This window comes from Choloepus didactylus, chromosome 10, assembly GCF_015220235.1.
Source record: "Choloepus didactylus isolate mChoDid1 chromosome 10, mChoDid1.pri, whole genome shotgun sequence".
NCBI classification, from domain to species: Eukaryota; Metazoa; Chordata; class Mammalia; order Pilosa; family Megalonychidae; genus Choloepus; species Choloepus didactylus.
The window spans coordinates 129624424-129641923 of record NC_051316.1 but is presented as its reverse complement, the minus strand read 5'-3'; the positions used below and the strand labels follow the sequence as shown (position 1 = coordinate 129641923).

The following is a 17500-nucleotide window of genomic DNA, read 5'->3' as shown; positions in this document are numbered from 1 at the left end:
CCCAGGGGTGGCCCCATCTGGAAACCCAAACAGGCCCCAGGCAGGTGGAGGTAACGTCCTGCCCCACAGGTGCACCGTGATGGTTAGGGGCCCGGAGGCCTGAGGTCTGTGAGGTGATGTCCGGGACACCCACTCGCAGCAGGCTCCCGGGGGGCAGGGCGCGGCCCCTGCTCGGGGGCAGCTCTCACCCAAACCGCACCGGGGAGTCTCGGCAGGGCTGGACCTCATGTGGGGGGCACAAGGGCTGAGACGGGGCTCAAGTCGTCCCCAGGGGCAGACCCCGGGCTGCAGGGAACCTCGATGTCGAGCGCCCCCTGCCCCCTCGGTGTTCCCATCTGCGGGGACAGCACCGTGCTACTCGCTCGGGGACTTGCGTTCAGCATGTGCCAAGTGTCCGGCACGTCGTGGGGTTCAATGAGCGGAGGCGCTTTGGGTCATTATGTTTCTGAGACGGCCGCAGGGCCAGGCGGGGTCAGGCCTGGGTGGGACCAGGCTGGGCTCCGGCCTCCTAAATGGGCGCATTCAGGGACTGAAGGCACAAGACAGGGGAGAAAACAGATGACGTGGGAGGGCGCGGGCGGCGGCTGGAGGCGGAAGGGGCTGGGTGAGGGCAGGCGCTGCGTGTGGGGCTCCGCCAGCCACCCCCGGAGCAGGGAGAAAGTTCTTTCTTTCCAGCCCGGTGCTTGGCGCCCAGTGAAGGCTTAGGGGGTGGGTTCTGGGTGAGCGTTTCGTGTGGCCTGGGTGCTCAGCAAATCCTAGGGGGCTGCTGAGGAAAGGCGCTGGCTGCTCTGGGGGTGGGGGGAGGCCGGCTGGGTGGGGCTCTCCCCAGGCACGGGCTGGGGGGCAGGCGGGGTGGGGAGCGCAGTCAGAGGCAGGCACAGCAGAGGGTGGAGCACTGCAGCTTGGCGGGGGTCCCCGCGTTCCCCGCCTTCTTGTTGGTCTTGGGCAGCAGCAGGACGAAGGACATGGCCAGAGCACAGTGGTAGAAGCTGTGGACGTAGGTGTAATCCCAGTCCTGCGGAGGGCAGGGCGGCGAGTGGGGGCTGCGGCCCCGGACCCCCGGGCCTCCCCCTCCCCGGGCCACGCGGCCTCCGTCCCCGCTTCCCCGCGAGCGGCTCCTGCCTGACGAGCCCGCGGCGGCACCCGGCCAGCAATACGGTCCCTGCTGGTCCCCGGCAGCCTGGCCCGAGGGCCCTTTCTGGAAGCTTCCCCTCCTCCCCGGGTCACAGGGGTCCATACCTCCACCCACCGTCCCACTCCCGGACAGCTCTGAGATGAGGCTGGGAGGCTGGGGCTCCCCCACCCCTTCCCTTCCCCCTTCCCCCCCTCCTTCCTTCCCCCTTTCTCTTTCCCTCCCCTTCCCTCCCTCCCTCCCCTCTTACCCTCTCTCTTCCCCTCCCCTCCCCTCCCCTCCTCCTTTCTCCTTCCCCCCTTCCTCCCCTCCCCTCCCCTCCCCTTCCATCCCTCCCTCTCCTCTCACCCTCTCTCTTCCCCTCCCCTCCCCTCCCCTCCTCCTTTCTCCTTCCCCCCTTCCTCCCCTCCCCTCCCCTCCTCCTTTCTCCTTCCCCCCTTCCTCCCCTCCCCTCCCCTCCCCTTCCCTCCCTCCCTCTCCTCTCACCCTCTCTCTTCCCTCCCCTCCCCTCCCATCCTCTCCTCCTTTCTTCTCTTCCCCCCCTTCCTCCCCTCCCCTCCCCTCCCCTCCCCTCCCCTTCCCTCCCTCCCTCCCCTCTCACCCTCTCTCTTCCTCTCCCCTCCCCTCCCCTCCTCCTCGCTCCTTCCCCCCTTCCTCCCCTCCCCTCCCCTCCCCTTCCCTCCCTCCCTCCCCTCTCACCCTCTCTCTTCCCCTCCCCTCCCCTCCCCTCCTCCTTTCTCCTTCCCCACTTCCTCCCCCCCCCTACCCTAATCCTTTATCCTTCGCCCTTACTCCACTCCCCTCCCCTCCCCTTCCCTCCCTCCCTCCCCTCTCCCCTCTCTCTTCCCCTCCCCTCCCCTCCTCCTCGCTCCTTCCCCCCTTCCTCCCCTCCCCTTCCCTCCCTCCTCCCCTCCTCTCCCCCTCCCCCCTCCCTCCCCCTCCCGTCCCCCTTTCCTCCCTCCCCCTCCCCTCCCCCTTCCCTCCCTCCCCCGTCTCCTTCCGTATTATCCACTGGGAGTCTCCGAGTGTGGCACAGACCTCAGGCCCCCCCCAGGCTCGTCCCTCGTCTCTCTGTGACCCCCCCCCACTTCCCAAACCCCCCAGGGCACACAGCGAAGCCGGCAATGTTGGGGTGCCCTTATGTGTGGGAGGAGCCCCAAGGCCGCCGTGGGAGAGAAGTGGACACAGGAGCGTGAGGCTGGACAGGGGCTGGCCCAGCAGGAGGACGCCACGGAGCCCCCCGTGAGGGCAGCACCCCATCCCCCCGACGTGGAGGGCGGTGCTGAAGCAAACCTCGGGGTGGGGGTGCCGGCCGGGGGACCCCACAGGCCCGGTACCTCAAAGAAGAAGCGCAGCATCAGGGCCAGCGCCCCGAAGCAGAGCCCAGGGCCGACCTGCTGGGTGTAGACGCTCCTGTCGGGGTACAGGCCCTTCTTCTCCTTCATCTTCTGCAGCTGGAGGGGACAGGGCGGCAGGAGCAGCGTGGTCAGGGGCAGGGGCGGGGGGCACCCACTCCCCACGCAGGCTGGGCAGGGCAGGAGGCCGGCGGCGAGCTGGCAGCGCCATCCCACGTGTCTCTGCCCCTGACGGGGAGAGGATTTATTTTCCGTTTGCTTCGTGAAGAAGCTGAGGCACAAAGGCTCGGTGACTCGGGGCGTCCTGGCAGGACGGCGGCCACGCCAGGATCAGCTTCCTGAGCGGAAAGCAGAGAATGTGGGGGTCAATGCCATGATGCCTGGGCGGACTGGGAGACCACGCAAGGGTTGGGGACGCATGTCAGCCTTGGCAAAGGGCCACGGGGACAGACGTGCTGGATGCGTCCACACCAGCGGCCTCACCAGTGGGCACGGTGTTGTCACCAAGGCCCCTGCCCGAGCATGACTGGCCAGCCCGGCCCTGAGCAGCCGACCCTCTGTCCCCTCGAGGCAGGGCACCGGCTTGGACAGCAGCTGGTGCAGGCCATGCCGGGGTTTGAACCCAGTTGTGTTGAATGAAGGCTTTCGGCTGCTGGACCCAGTGAAGAACCCAGCTTCTGGGAGATGGGGCTGGGGGCCTCCTCCTCCAGGAAGCCCAGGAGGGTTTCCTGCCCCCTTGCAGCCTCTCTGGAGCTCCTTGCACGGTTTCCATCTCCCAACCAGAAGGAAACAGACATGGCGTTTGTTTACACGGAGCAGGGAGAGGAGCTGCTCGGGGACTGCGAACCCTGCGTGGCCACGTGGAGTGCAGCACACCCATGAGCTGCTACGTCGACTGGGGGAGAAGACAGAAACGGCCTCGGACTGTGTCTGCTGAGCCTCGGTACCAGAGGAATTTTCAGTTTTCTGGAATCTGCCGTGGCCGATGAGGAGCTGAGGACCTGGAGTAGCGCAGGTCGGCGAGGATATGGCCTGCGAGCTCGGGGGTGCCCCGAGAGGGAGGGCAGCTGCCCAGGGCGAGGGCTGTGCTGCAGCCCCCCACCCGCTCCCGCACTCTCTTCCCTTCTTCTCCCTGAAGGGGCCGCCCCTCAGCCTCCCAGGCACACGGACGAGCCTCCGGGGAAACGTCCATCCTCCTTCCAGGAAACCTCAGCCTTTGAAAATCCAAGATAAACTCCATGTTCAATGCTCTAGAAAACACAGCGTGAGCCCCGGATGCAGGGAGGAGGGAGGCCCGACGCCCATCCCTGCAGCCGAGCCCACGGCCCCGGGGCCGTGCACGTCTCCAGCACTTTGTGGGGATGCTCGTGAGCGAATTCTATTCCGGCTCGTGGAAGACCAGCCTCGGGCTCAGGCCCTTCCAAGACGGGCAGTGGGAAGGCGCCTCCAGCCTGGGGAATGAGCAGGATGACCAGAACTGAGGCTGCTGGTGTGGACGCATCCAGCACGTTCATCACTGTGGCCCTTTGCTGAGACCTCATGGGGTCTCCCGGTCAGCCCAGGACCCCCACGTTCTCTGCCTCCCACTCGGGAAGCCGATCCTGGCATGGCCACCGTCCTGCCGGGACGTTTGAGTCGCTGAGCCCTCTGTGCCTCGGCTTCGTCATGAAGCAAACGGAAAATAAACCCTCTACTCCTTGGGTGTAGAAATGCACAGGCTCTTTGCAAGCTCGCCGCGGGGCCCGTCCTCTCCCCGCCCGGCGTGAGGGGGTGAGTGGGTGCCCCTCTGCCATACCTGCCGGCCCGGCCTCTCCTCTCTGAGCCCATCTTCCTGCCCCGGGGCAGGGCAGGCAGCGGGTCTATACCCGGAGGCCCTGCCATCCCGGTCTCAGTCACGGGCCTGGAGTGGGTGTGCAGCCCAGCTGGGCCAGACCAAATCCCCTCCTAGCACTTGTAGTTGGGAGCTGGAGGTTCCAGCTCATGCTCCGAGAAAGGTAAAATTCTCGGATTCAACATGGGGCCCAGGCGACTGGCCGAGGACCCAAGGCTTGCAGAGTGGGGCTGGCTTCAGGCCTGCCAGCCGTGGAAGGACATTGGGTGCCATGGAGATTGGAGACTGTGTGGGAGGGGCCTCACAGGCTGCCAGGGCCCTGGGGTGCTCAGCAAGAGGGGCCTTGGGGTTGGAGATTCCAGCTCAAGCTGTTTCTACACTCACGAGCAATTTCACCTTTCCTCCTCAGTAGAGACAAACTCGCCTCCTCCAGGAAGCCTGCCCAGATTAACCCAGGCCATTTTCCAAGTTGATGGAGCATCTCCAAAGCGGCCATTCCCTTCCCTAATAGTAATAATAATTGATGATAAAGATAATTAGTTCCTAGTACTGAGCACCCTAGAAGCCAGGCACCTGCCATCGCTCAGCAGATCTTTGAAGGAAGCCCGTGAGGTAGGCACTGCACCAATGTGGCAATTCCCACCCTTACAGAGGTGGAAACTGAGGCCAAGGGGTCAGGTGGCTTGGGTTGAGTCCAGAGCGGGTGAGTAGAGACAAGATGTGAAGCAGGTGTGGGGCTGGAGCAGCTGAGGGTCGCTGCCTGTGTGCCCACTGACCCCCCAGCCCGGCCCGCACGCACCCACTTCACTGCGATGATGAGGACGGCCGTGCCGATGGGGCCCGAGTACACACCGTAGCCCCCACGGTCGTGGTAGACCCGCACGGCGATGGTCAGCACACCGAGCATCACCACCGTCGACCTCCTGGGCTCGTCGAAGTCGGCCAGGGCTGCGGGCCGGGGAGAGCAGTCAGGGCGGACCAGCAGCCCCTCCCGCCTTCCCACTGCACCCCCGGGAGCGGCATGGGGGCACCTGGGTGCGCTGGCCGCTCAGCCAGCAGGACCCCAAAGCCCAGCCTGGTCCCCGGGGTCCAGCTGCTTCCCAGTGGACAGGGCAACTCGGATGCCACCAGGAGGAAAAGTGGACAACGGCTCAACGTGCAGGTGCACGGGTACAATCCATTCCCCGGAAGACACAGGTCCAGGCCCAAGATGCGAGAGGACCCCAAGCCCTTCAGAGTGGCTGGTTGAAAGCAGGGTCCCACGAGTGGCTGGGGCGGTGCCACCTGACATTTAACAGTGGCCCCGAGATAACGTTTGTTAGGGGGAAAAACCCGAGTTGCAGAACGATGTGCTTTTGAACAACTGCATCGTCATAAAATCCCAACTGAAAACGAGGTATGTGCATGAATGTTTGTAGAAGCCTCAAGAAGGGCCTCGAGGCCAAACCCCAGCTTGTTAGCAGCAGATCCCTGGGCAGAGACAGGAGGGGCCGAGGGGTGGTGCTTCCCCTCTGCACTCCCCTGGTGCTGGATTTGTCACAACCGGCATTTTTTCAGTGTGCGATTTTAAAGGATCAGAACAGTGGGGGTCAGGGCGTCTGAGACCCGCTGCTTCTTTGCCCCAGGTTAGGCACATCTCTCAACCCAGGTGTGGGAGGGGGCACTCACAGAGGAAAGGCTGGGGGTGCAGGGCTGGTGGGTGGTCCAGTTCTGGGGCTGGGCTGGCAGGTGCCCCCGGCGGGTGGACAGCCAGCAAGCTGCCCTTGTTTGCAGCGCTGGGTGGGAGGGGGGCACTGACCCATCAGAGGACCTCGCCCCCAGGGGTGGGTGGCTGGGGGTGGGAGGGTCCACTCACCCATGAGGGACACCCACATGCTCAGCGCTGTCCCGTAGACGCTGAAGTATTCCAGAAGGTCCTGACGCACGAAGCAGAGCACGGACAGGCCCGGCCCGGTGCAGGTGTGGTAGAGCTGTCAGAAAACCCACACCCCAGCCGTCAGCGGGTCCCCGAGTGGGGACCCCAGAGAACAGGTCATTTCTAACTGAGAGACTTCTCGGTGCCTCGGTTTCCCCATCCGAGAAGCGAGGGAGCCACCGCGTGCTTCCCTCCCGGGTGCCTCCTGCACGGGAGGGTCTGGCTGCCTGGGACGTGCTCGGGCGCAGCGACTGCCCCCTCGGCTGAGCCTCCGACCCGACACGACCGGACCGAGGCTGGGGGTCACCCGGATGAGAAGCACGACCTGGGTGTCCCTCCACTTCCTGTTCGGCCAAAAGCACATAAATGTGCATCCGTTTGGTCATCTTTGGAAGTGCATCGGGATCCCCTGGGGGCCGCTGAGCTCCCACCCCCCCAGAGGGGCTGCTTTATTAGGTTAGGGGTGGGGGCCGAGAAGTTGGCATTTCTACATTTCCCGGCGCTGCAGGGGCCACGCCGAGGATGGCTGGTCCAGACCTTCCACCTTCTGTGTCTTTTAGGTGGAGGAAGGGCTCACACCTGGGCATCCTCTGCCCCTCCACGGCCTCCCCACGCCTGATTTAAGAGCCAGCGTGAAGCAGAGCGCCGCCACGGAGCATTTGCCACGCAGTCAACCGATTTCTTATAGAAGAAAACAGCCCTGTCCTTCCTCACCCACATTTCCTCACTTTCAGTGAGGTTTGATTCCACGCCATGATTATTCTGACCAGGTCAACTGGCACAGACAGGCTCGGGGACCAGCACGACCGAGTCGTGGTCAGTCAGGGGCCCTCCTGACCGGGATGGGAAGCAGCCGAGAGTCCAGCCAGCAGGGAGGTGCTCACAGAGGTGGGGTCCAGAACGAGGGAGGGGACAGGCCTGTTCCTCTCCTCTGGTCAGGCTGACACGGACACCCACATTGGGCATCAGATGCTGGGCTTTTGAAGGGACCTTGGGAAAGAGGAGGCCAGACTGAGCAGCCGGGTGGTGGAAATGACTGTCCTGCTTGGGAAAGGGAAGCTTCAGGAGCGGCCTGATCAAGGTCCTCAAATCTCTGTAGAGCCAGGGGGGAGGAGGAGCCCCGCTTCCCCAGCTCCGGCTGGCAGAGCCAGGCCCCGTGGGTGACACAGACGTCCTTCCCCTGCTCTCCTGGCACCTCCCGGAGCGACATCTTCCTCCCACTCCCGACTCCCACTATGTGCTGCCTGCACACCAGGCCCCTCCTGTGTGCACAGAGCAGCACGGACCATGACAGAACCCCGGCCCTAGGAACAGAACCGGACCACAGGGGTGCTCGATGAGTGTTGGCGGGCGAGGACAGGCCCTGCAGGGCTCAGGGCCCAGAGCCTCCCCCACGCCCTCGGTTCAGCGATGATGGTGGGTGATGTGGGAACTCACCTGACCCTGTACGACAGCTGGGGAAGGCGGATTCAGAGCAGCACTCCCTGCCCGGGGAGGCCGGGGGAGAACGGGGCTTGGCACCCAGCCTCCAGGCCTCCGAGACCCACCTCTGTCTTCTGATGCAGGGGGCAGACCCCTCTGATCTGGGCTGCTGGTGGTGGTGGTCAGGGGGCTCATCAGGGACAGCACCAGCTCTGGAGCCCTGGGAGGGCCCTGGCTGACCACTATGGGGATGGAAACACCCACTCCACAGGGTGGCGAGGGGGCTCTGTGTGACAAAGCACACCACACGGCCACCAACCCAGAAATGGCTCTCGTCATCCATCTGGGAGGCAGAACCTGCGGTGGTGCAATGTGGGGGATTGGGGAGACAGGGGCCTGGATGCCATTTGTCACAGGAGCCAGCTGCCCCTGCCACTCTGGGTGGGGCGGGGAGGGGCTGGTAGCCGCAGAGGCAGCTGTGGGGCCAGCCCAGACCCAGCAGGGAGGGTGGGGTGGCCTGGCTGGGGCCCGTGGTTTCCTGGGCCGGGTCTAACATGGGCCCGGGGTAAGACCCCTGTCTTCAGTCCCTGGCCCTAAGGCCCTGGCACCCGCAGAAAATCCCGTCTCCGTGCTGGGCCTCTGTGTCTTATTTACCACGTAGACTTCCTAGCCCTACCCAAGCTGGGGTCCCATGATGAACCAATGAAGTGGCATTTGGCAAAGTGCTTCCAGTGGACTGAGGGCTCCCTCTGGGCCTCAGTTTCTCCCGTCAGTGGCGATCGTAATTCCTCACTCCTTCTGCCCTGAGCCCACCCTGCCCCTGGCTCGGTCAATGACATGGTCACCACCGTCAACGTCTCCCCACCCAAGAGGTGGGGGCAGAAGCCCTCAGAGGCCCCGGCCTGACCCAGGTTGCCGTTATCTGCAGGAATATCACAATGGGGTGGGGGCCACAGGCCCCTCCCCACACACACACACTCGCACCCGCATCTATGTGGGCCGCGGCCTGCTCAGCATGCATGCTTGCCGTGTGACCACGTCTGCAAGCATGTGCGTGTGTCCATCGACCGTGCCCGCCCAGGGCTCCCCCATGCTCACAGGCTCCCCGATGCTCTCGTCCCCAGAGGCCCGGCTGCCAGGGGAGGGGAGGCTGGCCAGGACCTCAGGGCCCATCTGTCCGGCACAGCCACGCAAGGAGCCAGGTAGGCCTCCAGCCTCCCCAGCACAGGCCCCAAGCAGGGTCGGGGCTGTAGTGAAGGATCCAATGGGAGACGAGAGAGGAAAACTCAGAGAGAGACAGGGAGGCCCAGGACATGGCTCATGGTGATGATTGACAGAGAGAGATGGATAGACAGACAGAGAGGCAGATAGAGGCAGGTGAAGACAGGAAGGTGGAGGGATGATGGGCGATAGATGCCAGGTGGACGGTGGCTGGGGTGCTGGACGGAGGAGAGCCTGTGAGGAGTGTAAGCGGGGAGAAGGGATAAACTGGAGAGGGAGAGAGCAAGAAATGTAGAAAGAGAGCTAATTCCATGGGGATATAGTTACAGACATCAAGAGAGAGCCAGATATCAGTGGAGAGAGAAAAGAAAGAACTGGAGGGAAAAACAAGAAGAGAAAAACAGAGGGAAGGAGAGCACAGGAAGCAGGGAGAGGCTGAAATATGGAGACACGGAGAGGGGGCAGAGCCGGAAACCCCAGACCTGGACACAGGGTGCCAGGACCCAGTGGCAGCCACCCAGAAAGAATCAGAGGGAGAGGGAGGGAGAGGGGTGGAGAGGGCACCGGCTGGCCATAGAGAGAGAGAGGAGTACCCCGAGAGGCCCCTGGTCTGGGAGCACCTCCAGAATTCTGGAATCAGGTGCACCCGGGCCCCACACATCCAAACCTGCCTCGTGCCATCCCTCCCTGCTCAGCTGCTGAAGGGGTGCGGCTGGGAGAGACGGGGCGTGGGGCGCCTGGTGCGGTGGGCAGACTCCAGGGCCACCCTGGAAGGCCGACCCGGCCCGTGGGGAGCCTTGCTCTCCCCACACGTGGTAGTGACCACAAAGGCATCACCTAGGACCCCTCTACTGGCAAAGATGGGGAAACTGAGGTCCAGAGAAGGGGAGGGGCTCCCCCAACCCCTCTTAGAGATCCCAGGCTCCTGACCCCAACCCTGGGTTCCTCTTTCACCCCCAAACGTAACTTTCTTCATCACCTAACAGAAGGAAAGTGCTGGGAAGAATGCCCCCCCCTTCCACCTCAGGGGAGCACCCTGGGGGCGCCCAGACTCACCGCCTCAAAGAACATGGTGAAAAGATAGACCATGGCTTCCATGTGGAAACGCCTCTTGGCCGCAATGCTGACCGTGGGGAGCAAGGCCAGGCTGCTGAGTGGGGGCAGCAGCAACTTGGCCACGAGTGTCCCCATGGGCAGGGGAGGAAGGCACTGCCGGGAGGGTGTGGGGGTGGCCTCCCGGGTCCCCAGGAACAGGCTCACGAGAGGGAGAAGCTGCTCCCCTTCCCGGGGCTCTGACGGCAGCTGCGCCGAGCCGGCCAAATGTCCCAGGGCAGCGGTGGCAGCGAGGACCTTCCGAGCGACACATGGAGCGCGTCCAACAGCTGAGCGGCCACATGGTCAGGCACTTGTTTCTGATGTGTGTTTTTTTTTTTGAGAGGCCAGAGGAACTTATTTGAGGGGATCAGCTTTGTTTTCTCGACTCCCAGCTATTTCCCACCCGGGCCCTCTCACCGGGACACTTGGGAGCCCAGAATGAAAAGTTCAGTGGACTCTGCTGCCTGGGCCTTGTCTCCATGGGTGGCGAGAGAGGAGAGAATCCAAGATTTAGCCAATTCTAATCGCTCAAAGGGCTTGCAGATAATTTCCGCCCCTTACCAGCCTGCATGCATATTTGGCACTGGCCAGCTCGTCTCCACACAGGCCTCCGTGGCGGCCAAGATGGACGAAACCAGCATTCCTATCCACTCGGCTACACTGTTTCACACCTTAATTAAACAGACCAGGGAAATCCGTTAGTGTTGAAAGCACAAGACTGATGCTTGTCCACTGGGTCTTCTTTCCCGCTTCTTTCAGTAACAGCGCCTTGGCCGTCCTTTGGGAATTACCTTCCCCTATTGCGAGAGGCCTCGGGGGAACTGGCTGGCACGTGCCCCAGGATCTGGCCAAGGGACGGGCGCTGGTCTCGGCCACCCAGACTCCCTCTTCCCGCGTGGGGTGATGGATGTTGATTGACGGGCAGCGGAGGAACAGCTTTTACTGCTCTCTCTCCTTTTTGCACGTGTTATAATTTATGCAGAGATTAAATGCACAGTCTGATGAGTTTCGTCAAGTGCACCCACCCATGTCACCCCCAGGCCGTCCCCTGGCGCCCCTCTCCCAAATCCCCCGACAGAGGCAGCCTCCGTTGGGATCCGTGCCACCACCCGAACTTGTCTGCTGTGGGGCGCCGCGTAAATGCAGCCACGCAGGGCTCCTTCGGGTTCCCCGTCTTCCGCTTGCTTACCCGGTGCGACGGGGGCCTGAGGCCTCGGGGCGTCTGTCGGTGGCTTCTCCCTGTCCCGCCTGTGGATGTGCCATGGCGCTCGCCCTGGGACTGGGATGTGGAGGGCAGGGACGGCCGGAGTGAGACCGGGAGGTGCGGGTCCATGTCCACGACAGCTCCTTGGAGAGAGGCTGAGGGTGGTTCCATCTTCCTGGGGCCAACTGGCTCTGTTTTTCCCTTCCAGAAATCTTGTTTTTTTTTTTTGTCTTAGGTTGGCCGGACCCAGTTGCTGCTGTTTGCAGTGATGCCCCTAGACACATCTGGTCACTTCGTTCTTCTGCTTCAGGCCCGTCTGGGTGCTCACCGGCACGGCCACCCGGCTGTGGCCCCGGCCTGTCCCCCGTCTCCTGCTCCCCGACCCTGCCTCGCCTCCCACCCTGCAGACACCTGCCCTCCACTCCCGTCCCGGCGGGAACACGTGCATTGCTTGTGCCCACACCGCACGGCCGGAACCAGGGGCCGGGACCCTGCCGGCTCGCGCCACCACCCGTGCCCCAGCCCACCCTGCGGTAGGTGTCCGACCAACACCTGCTGAATGAATGACTTTGTTAAAGAATGAATGAAAGTCCCGAGGAGGGGGGCAGCCGCGCACTTCAGCCCCACCTCTGGGACGCCCGCTCCCTCTCCAGCGGGAAAACCAGAAGCTGCTGGGCCAGAGGCTCTGGGTGAGAGCTTGCTGGAGGCCACAGGCCTCCTTCCCACCAGGAGGAGTGGGAAACGGGGAGTGGGGGTGCAGGGGTGGAATCAGGTGTCAGGTGTGCAGGGGCCATGGAGGGGGGGAGGCACACCGGGCCCTGAAGCCCCCCCAAGCAAGAAGACAGTCCACGGTTGGTTTTGTGCATGTGCGTGTGCGTTGTAGCTGTAAACGTGGGGGCCGGGGCTGAGAGCTGGGGGCAGGGAAGGAGGGAAGGGGGAGCCGTGGGGCCTGTGAAGGCAGCAGTTACCTGAGATGCAGCACTTACGGAGGAAGGGGGCCCGGAGGGGCTGTCCCAAGGCTGGGAGGCAGGTGCTGGGCCTGGGGTGTCCTAGGAGCCTCCCCGAAGGGCTGGGACTTGGGCCACCCTCGAGGTGGGGCGCGGAGGGGAGGCGGCCCGTGTGCGGCTTCTGTCCGGGACCCGGCTGCCTGGAGAGGGGCCAGCTGGCTCGGGGACGGTCCAGCTCTGCACAGGGCCGGAACGACCTCGGCTGTCCCTGGGGCAGGAGAAGTGATTGGCTCAGGGAGCCCGGAGAAGGGGAGAGAGAGTGGAAGAGGCAGGCCAGCTGCTTTGTGGGGTGTCACTGTACCCCGCAGATATGGGGGACGACCAAGGATGGGGCCAGATGGGAGTGGAACCCCCCTGGGCCGGCTCCGAGCCAGCCGGGACCTTTGCTGGTGGCGCCCGTCCCGCCCACCCTCAGAGACCCCCAGGCCCCCGCCTTCCCATCCACCACTCCAGGCCCCGCTGAGCCCTGCCCACAGCCCCCACCCTGCACGTAGTCCGGTTTCAGCCAAACCCGACCCCACAGGCCGCACGCTGTCCAGACTGGCTCCTCCTGCCAGGACGCCCCAGCCACGCGCCCCCCTCCTGCCCACATCCTACCCAGCAGCCTTTCCTGACCCCCCAGCTGGGCGCGTCCCTCCCCATTCCAAACCCTGGAGTGGTGCGTGTGTGTCTTGAAAACCACTTAAACACATGGACATTTATTCAGCGTAGGCCACGTGCCAGCCACTGTACCAGCACTTTTCAGACTGTTTCCCGCTGGGCCCTTTCGGCAGCCAGGGGGGTGGAGGCTGCTGCTGTGCCCATCGTACAGACGGGCAGACCGAGGCCCAGGAAGACGGGCACCAGGCCGAGCTTACCTGGGCACACCTGACCCTCAGAGCAGGGCCCCTTCTCTCCCTCATCCTGCCTCTCTCTCCCAGCCCCTGGGAGCTGGGGCTGTCCCCCTCCGCCCTCACCCCCGACTGCTAGTACCTGCTGGCCCAAGCCCAGAGCAGAGCAGGGTCCTGGAATGACCCCCCGACCCCGGCCCCCTGTGGCCACCCAGGAGGCATTCCCCTCTGCCCGGCAGGGCGTGCTGGTCCCAACAGGACCCAGCAGGGGCCAGGCCCAGGCTGGGGCTGGGGAGCAGGGGCCCGGCTGCAGAGCCCCCTCCCGCCCCCCAGCCAGAGGGCACCCGGGTTTTATGGAGGTGCTGAAATGCGTGGAATGCCGGGAGGCCCCACCTCCGGGGCAGCTGTCTGAGTGCCCGGCCTAGGACAGCTGCCCCCACTGCTGCACTTATGGCTTCCGAATTTCCAGCCTCTGACTCCCAAGGCTGGGTCCCCTGAGCACAGTGGCCTCGTGCCTCAGCTCTCTCCGTGGGGGTCCTTTGAGGGGCCCCAAGGAAGTGGGCCCGGGCTTCAGAGGCAGCAGATGGAGGGTGCTCCCTGGCAACTTTCCTTGGGGTCCTGCCCCTGCCCAGCTACTCGGGGCCTCGATCTGTAAAGTGGGTGTCTGTGTGGTGTGCCTGAAGCTGCGGCAACGATGCACCATCAGAGGCCGTCAGAGGCCGTCAGAGGCCATTAGATGCCACCAGACACCACCAGAGGCCGTCAGAAGCTGTCAGAGGCCATCAGATGCCGTCAGAGGCCACCAGAGGCCGTCAGAAGCTGTCAGAGGCCGTCAGATGCCGTCAGAGGCCATCAGAGGCCGTCAGAAGCCATGAGAAGCCACCAGAGGCCATCAGATGCTGTCAGAAGCTGTCAGAGGCCATGAGAAGCCACCAGAGGCCATCAGAGGCCGTCAGAAGCCATCAGAGGTGGTCAGAAGCCGTCAGAGGCCGTGAGAAGCCACTAGAGGCTGTCAGACGCCATCAGAGGCCGTCAGACACTGTCAGAAGCTGCCAGAGGCCATCAGAGGCCGTCAGAAGCTGTCAGAGGCCATCAGAGGCCGTGAGAAGCCACCAGAGGCCGTCAGAGGCCATCAGAGGCCATTAGATGCCACCAGACACCACCAGAGGCTGTCAGAAGCTGTCAGAAGTCATCAGAGGCCGTCAGACGCTGTCCGAAGCCACCAGAGGCCATCAGAGGCCGTGAGAAGCCACCAGAGGCCGTCAGATGCCCTCAGAAGCCATCTGCAGCCACCGGCCATGATGGGCAGCTCAAGCCATCCCCGGCTTCCAGACGCCCGCCTGGCTTGGGGCCCAGGGCAGGACGTGGCCTCTCTGAGCCTCAGCTTCCTCGTTGGCAGAGTGGAGCTGACAAGACACCTACCTCTTAGGCTGGCCTTGGTCCAGGCAGTGCGGGACTGGGGTCTGAGCCTGTGGGACCACCGCGGGGCGGCCAGGGTCCCTGCCCCATCCTGGTCAGGGGGTGTGGAGGGTGCATAGGAGAGACCGAGGCTGCCGGGGGTGAGGTGGTGTGTGCTGGGTCACCTCAACCAGTTTCTCCTGTGGAACCAGGAATTCAGGCTTGGCTTATGGGGGTGCTCCTGGGCGAGGGCGGTCTCTCCCCGGGGGGCTGTGGGGGTTCTCGGGCCAGGGAGGCAGGCTTGATGGAAGACCCTCCCACTGGCTTTTGTAGGTTTGCTGGGAAATCGCTGACCTTTGCCCTTGTGACTGCCCCCACCTCCCAGGCTGCTGGCCCCTGCCGGCCCCAGGCAGCCTGGGCAATCTCAGCCCGAGGAAGGTGCAGGCCGACTGGCCACTGTCCCCTCGCCTGGGGCGGCCCGTCCCCTGTCCAGCTGCTCTGCTTTACTTCCCGGGGTGTGGCGGCGAGCTCCCTTCTGAGCGGGATCCCGGCTCCTGTCCTGCTCCAGGCGTGGGAATAAAAGAGCCTTTTCTTGTGGAGTCTGAGTCCTCGAGTGGCCGAAACACCTCTCCTGTCCACAGGCCCGGGTTCCCCTCAATTGACCTCAAAGCCTCAGACTAAGAGAAACTTCCAGTGCTGTTGGTCAAGAAAGAAGGAGAAAGAGGAAGAAGAGTCCACCCGTGGTCTGGGCAGAGCGCCGTGGCATTCCCTCCCCCCGTGCCCCCACCCCAGCAGTCTGCAGACCCCCCTCTGCTCGGCTCTGACGTGGGCAGTGGGGGCCCCAGGAAGGGCAATCCCACAGGGGCGTGAGGCTGGGGATACTGCACTCCCAGATGGAACCCCAAAGTGGGCTGGGGACGGCTGGGGAGGGCGAGGTGGGGGACCGGCAGCAGGAGCAGGGCAGTGGCTCCCAGAGGCCAGGGTGACGCCCGCAGTTCCCCAACGGCTGCCCCCACTCCTGCGTCCTCCCCCAGCCCCTCTTCTGCCCTGCTTCCCTCAGGTTCCAGCCTCGGTGCCTGCTGGATTGCTTCTACCTCACAGCTGGCCTGGCCTCACCCCACGTCCCCAGGGCTCCAGGGCCCCACTCCCCCGAGGAGACCAACCCGGCCCCCAGGGGCCACCCTGGGAGGAGGTCCCGCTGCTGGTGTCCAATGGCAGGCGAGCCGGGCAGTGCCCTCAGCCCCGGCTTCCGGCAGGCCGGGTCCCTATCATGGCCTCGGCTGCTTTCCCTGCCTGGGGGTGACAGGAGTTGCCCGACATGATTCTTGTCAGGAGTGGGTGACCTCACCGATTAAAGCGATTGGCTCGGCACCTGCCAACGGAGCTCCTGGCCAACCATGGGCAGCCTGATGCCCGGCCAGGTGTCCTTGACGCTTGTCCCCATCAACTCACATAACCTCCCAGCAGCCCCGAGCGGAGGGGGCTACGGCTGCCCCTGTTTTTCAGGCGAGGGAGCCGAGGCACAGAGATGTCTTACCACTTGCCGAAAGCCACACAGCTGGGAAGGGGCGAGTTGGGGCTGGAACTGAGGGCACCTGGCCGAGTGGCCGAGGGAGCACACAGCGGCTTCTGTAAACGTAGTCGTGGTTATCACCGTCTGCAGGACGGCTGCTGGATGTGTCGTGTCTGAGTCTGGGCTTCTCGGAGCCTGCCCTTCCAAGTGTGCTCTCCAAGGCCTGCTCTGCCCCTTTCCTGCTCACTCTGGGTGGCACAGGGGATGGTGACCGTCCCCCAGTGACAGTCCCGATATGGGGGACAGGGGCGTCACAGGTGAGCAAAGCACCCCTGAGGGAGCCCTGAGCTGTCAGGGATTGGGATTGTCAGACCCGAGAAGGGGCTGCTGGGGGGCAGGGGCAGGGAAAAGGGGAGCTCCCACCCCTGCTTTTGTCTGGCTTCTATATTGGGCATCCTTGAAAGATTTCTGCTCTGGATAAAGGGGGAAATTTGGCCTTGTCCAGCTGGCCAGGAGATGGAGCCTGGCCCAGCCCCCTCTCCACAGGGTGGGGGGCAGGTCTCCCCAGTGTTCTGCCCTGTATCCAGGGATGATCCTGGGGGGGTGCTGACTCCTGCCCCGGGCTGGGCAGGGACTCATGTAGCAGGATCAGCTGCTGGGGCTGCCACAGCCCCTGGCCTGCCCCTGGGACCGCCTCTCTGAGGCCTGGAGCCCTTTGGGGACTGGTGGCCATGGCGGCCCCTCCACACTGGCTTGATGGTTCCTTGGTGGCCGTAAAGCCCTGGTCAGTCAGCTGAGGAGGCTCCTAGGGTATGCCAGGCCCCGGTGCTGCAGTGGAGAGAACACCTGGGGTGTTTGGGGGAGACGGTAGAGGCAGGACGCCTGGCTGACTGGACTGGCCGTGCTGGGCCTGCTCACCCTGGGCCCTGGGCTGTGGGCCCCCCTCACTCACCTGGGCTCTGGTTGTGAGCCCATCCTTGTGAGCTCTGCTCTGGACTCTTTGCTGCTGGGGCCCATTGTGGCCTCCCCCAACCAAGTCCCCAGACCCTCCACCCATTCCCCAGAGCCCATGTGCCCCTGCCCCACTGGTCCCTTCTCTTCCCACACCCGCCCCAGAAACGCGCTTCTTTTTCTGTTTTCCAAGCTCCTTCTCAGACAGCCCGGAAAGCTCTGGGGGGAAAGACAGTCTTCCAAAAGACAGGTGTCAGTGCCCCTTCCCCAGCGCCAGGGCCACCCTCTGCCCCCTGAGCCTGGGTAGTGGCATGGGCTGTCCCCACGTGGCCACGGCCCTGGGAGACCTCGGCAGGCTGGCAAGGCAGCCTTGCCTTGGGGCGAGCAGACAGGGACGCCTCACCCTCAGGCTCTGAAGGCCAAGGAGCCCCGGCGTCAGGAGCCTGCCGGGCAACCCCATTCCCCCATCTACCCAACAGGTGCTGGCCCCTGGGGGTTGGCAGCTGGGTCAGGAGCAGCCCCAGTTCTGGAGTGACCCAGCCGCTGTTTGGGCACTGTGGTTCTGGACAAACTTGAGAAGTCAAAACAAAGTTCCAGAGAAGCTAGAAAGACTTCCTGGAAGAGGT

General features: G+C 64.1%; 1 protein-coding gene across 1 annotated transcript; it reads right to left on the bottom strand.

Moving 5' to 3' along the window:
- Positions 1–856: 856 nt before the first annotated feature.
- Positions 857–11234, bottom strand: MYMK (myomaker, myoblast fusion factor). The gene is made up of 7 exons (XM_037850855.1): positions 11161–11234; positions 10763–10815; positions 10533–10642; positions 6174–6288; positions 5118–5266; positions 2470–2586; positions 857–1015 (listed from the first exon to the last, which is right to left on the bottom strand). Exons 1-7 carry the CDS (start codon positions 11232–11234, stop codon positions 866–868), a joined length of 768 nt encoding a protein of 255 aa, XP_037706783.1. The 3' UTR covers positions 857–865.
- Positions 11235–17500: the final 6266 nt, after the last annotated feature.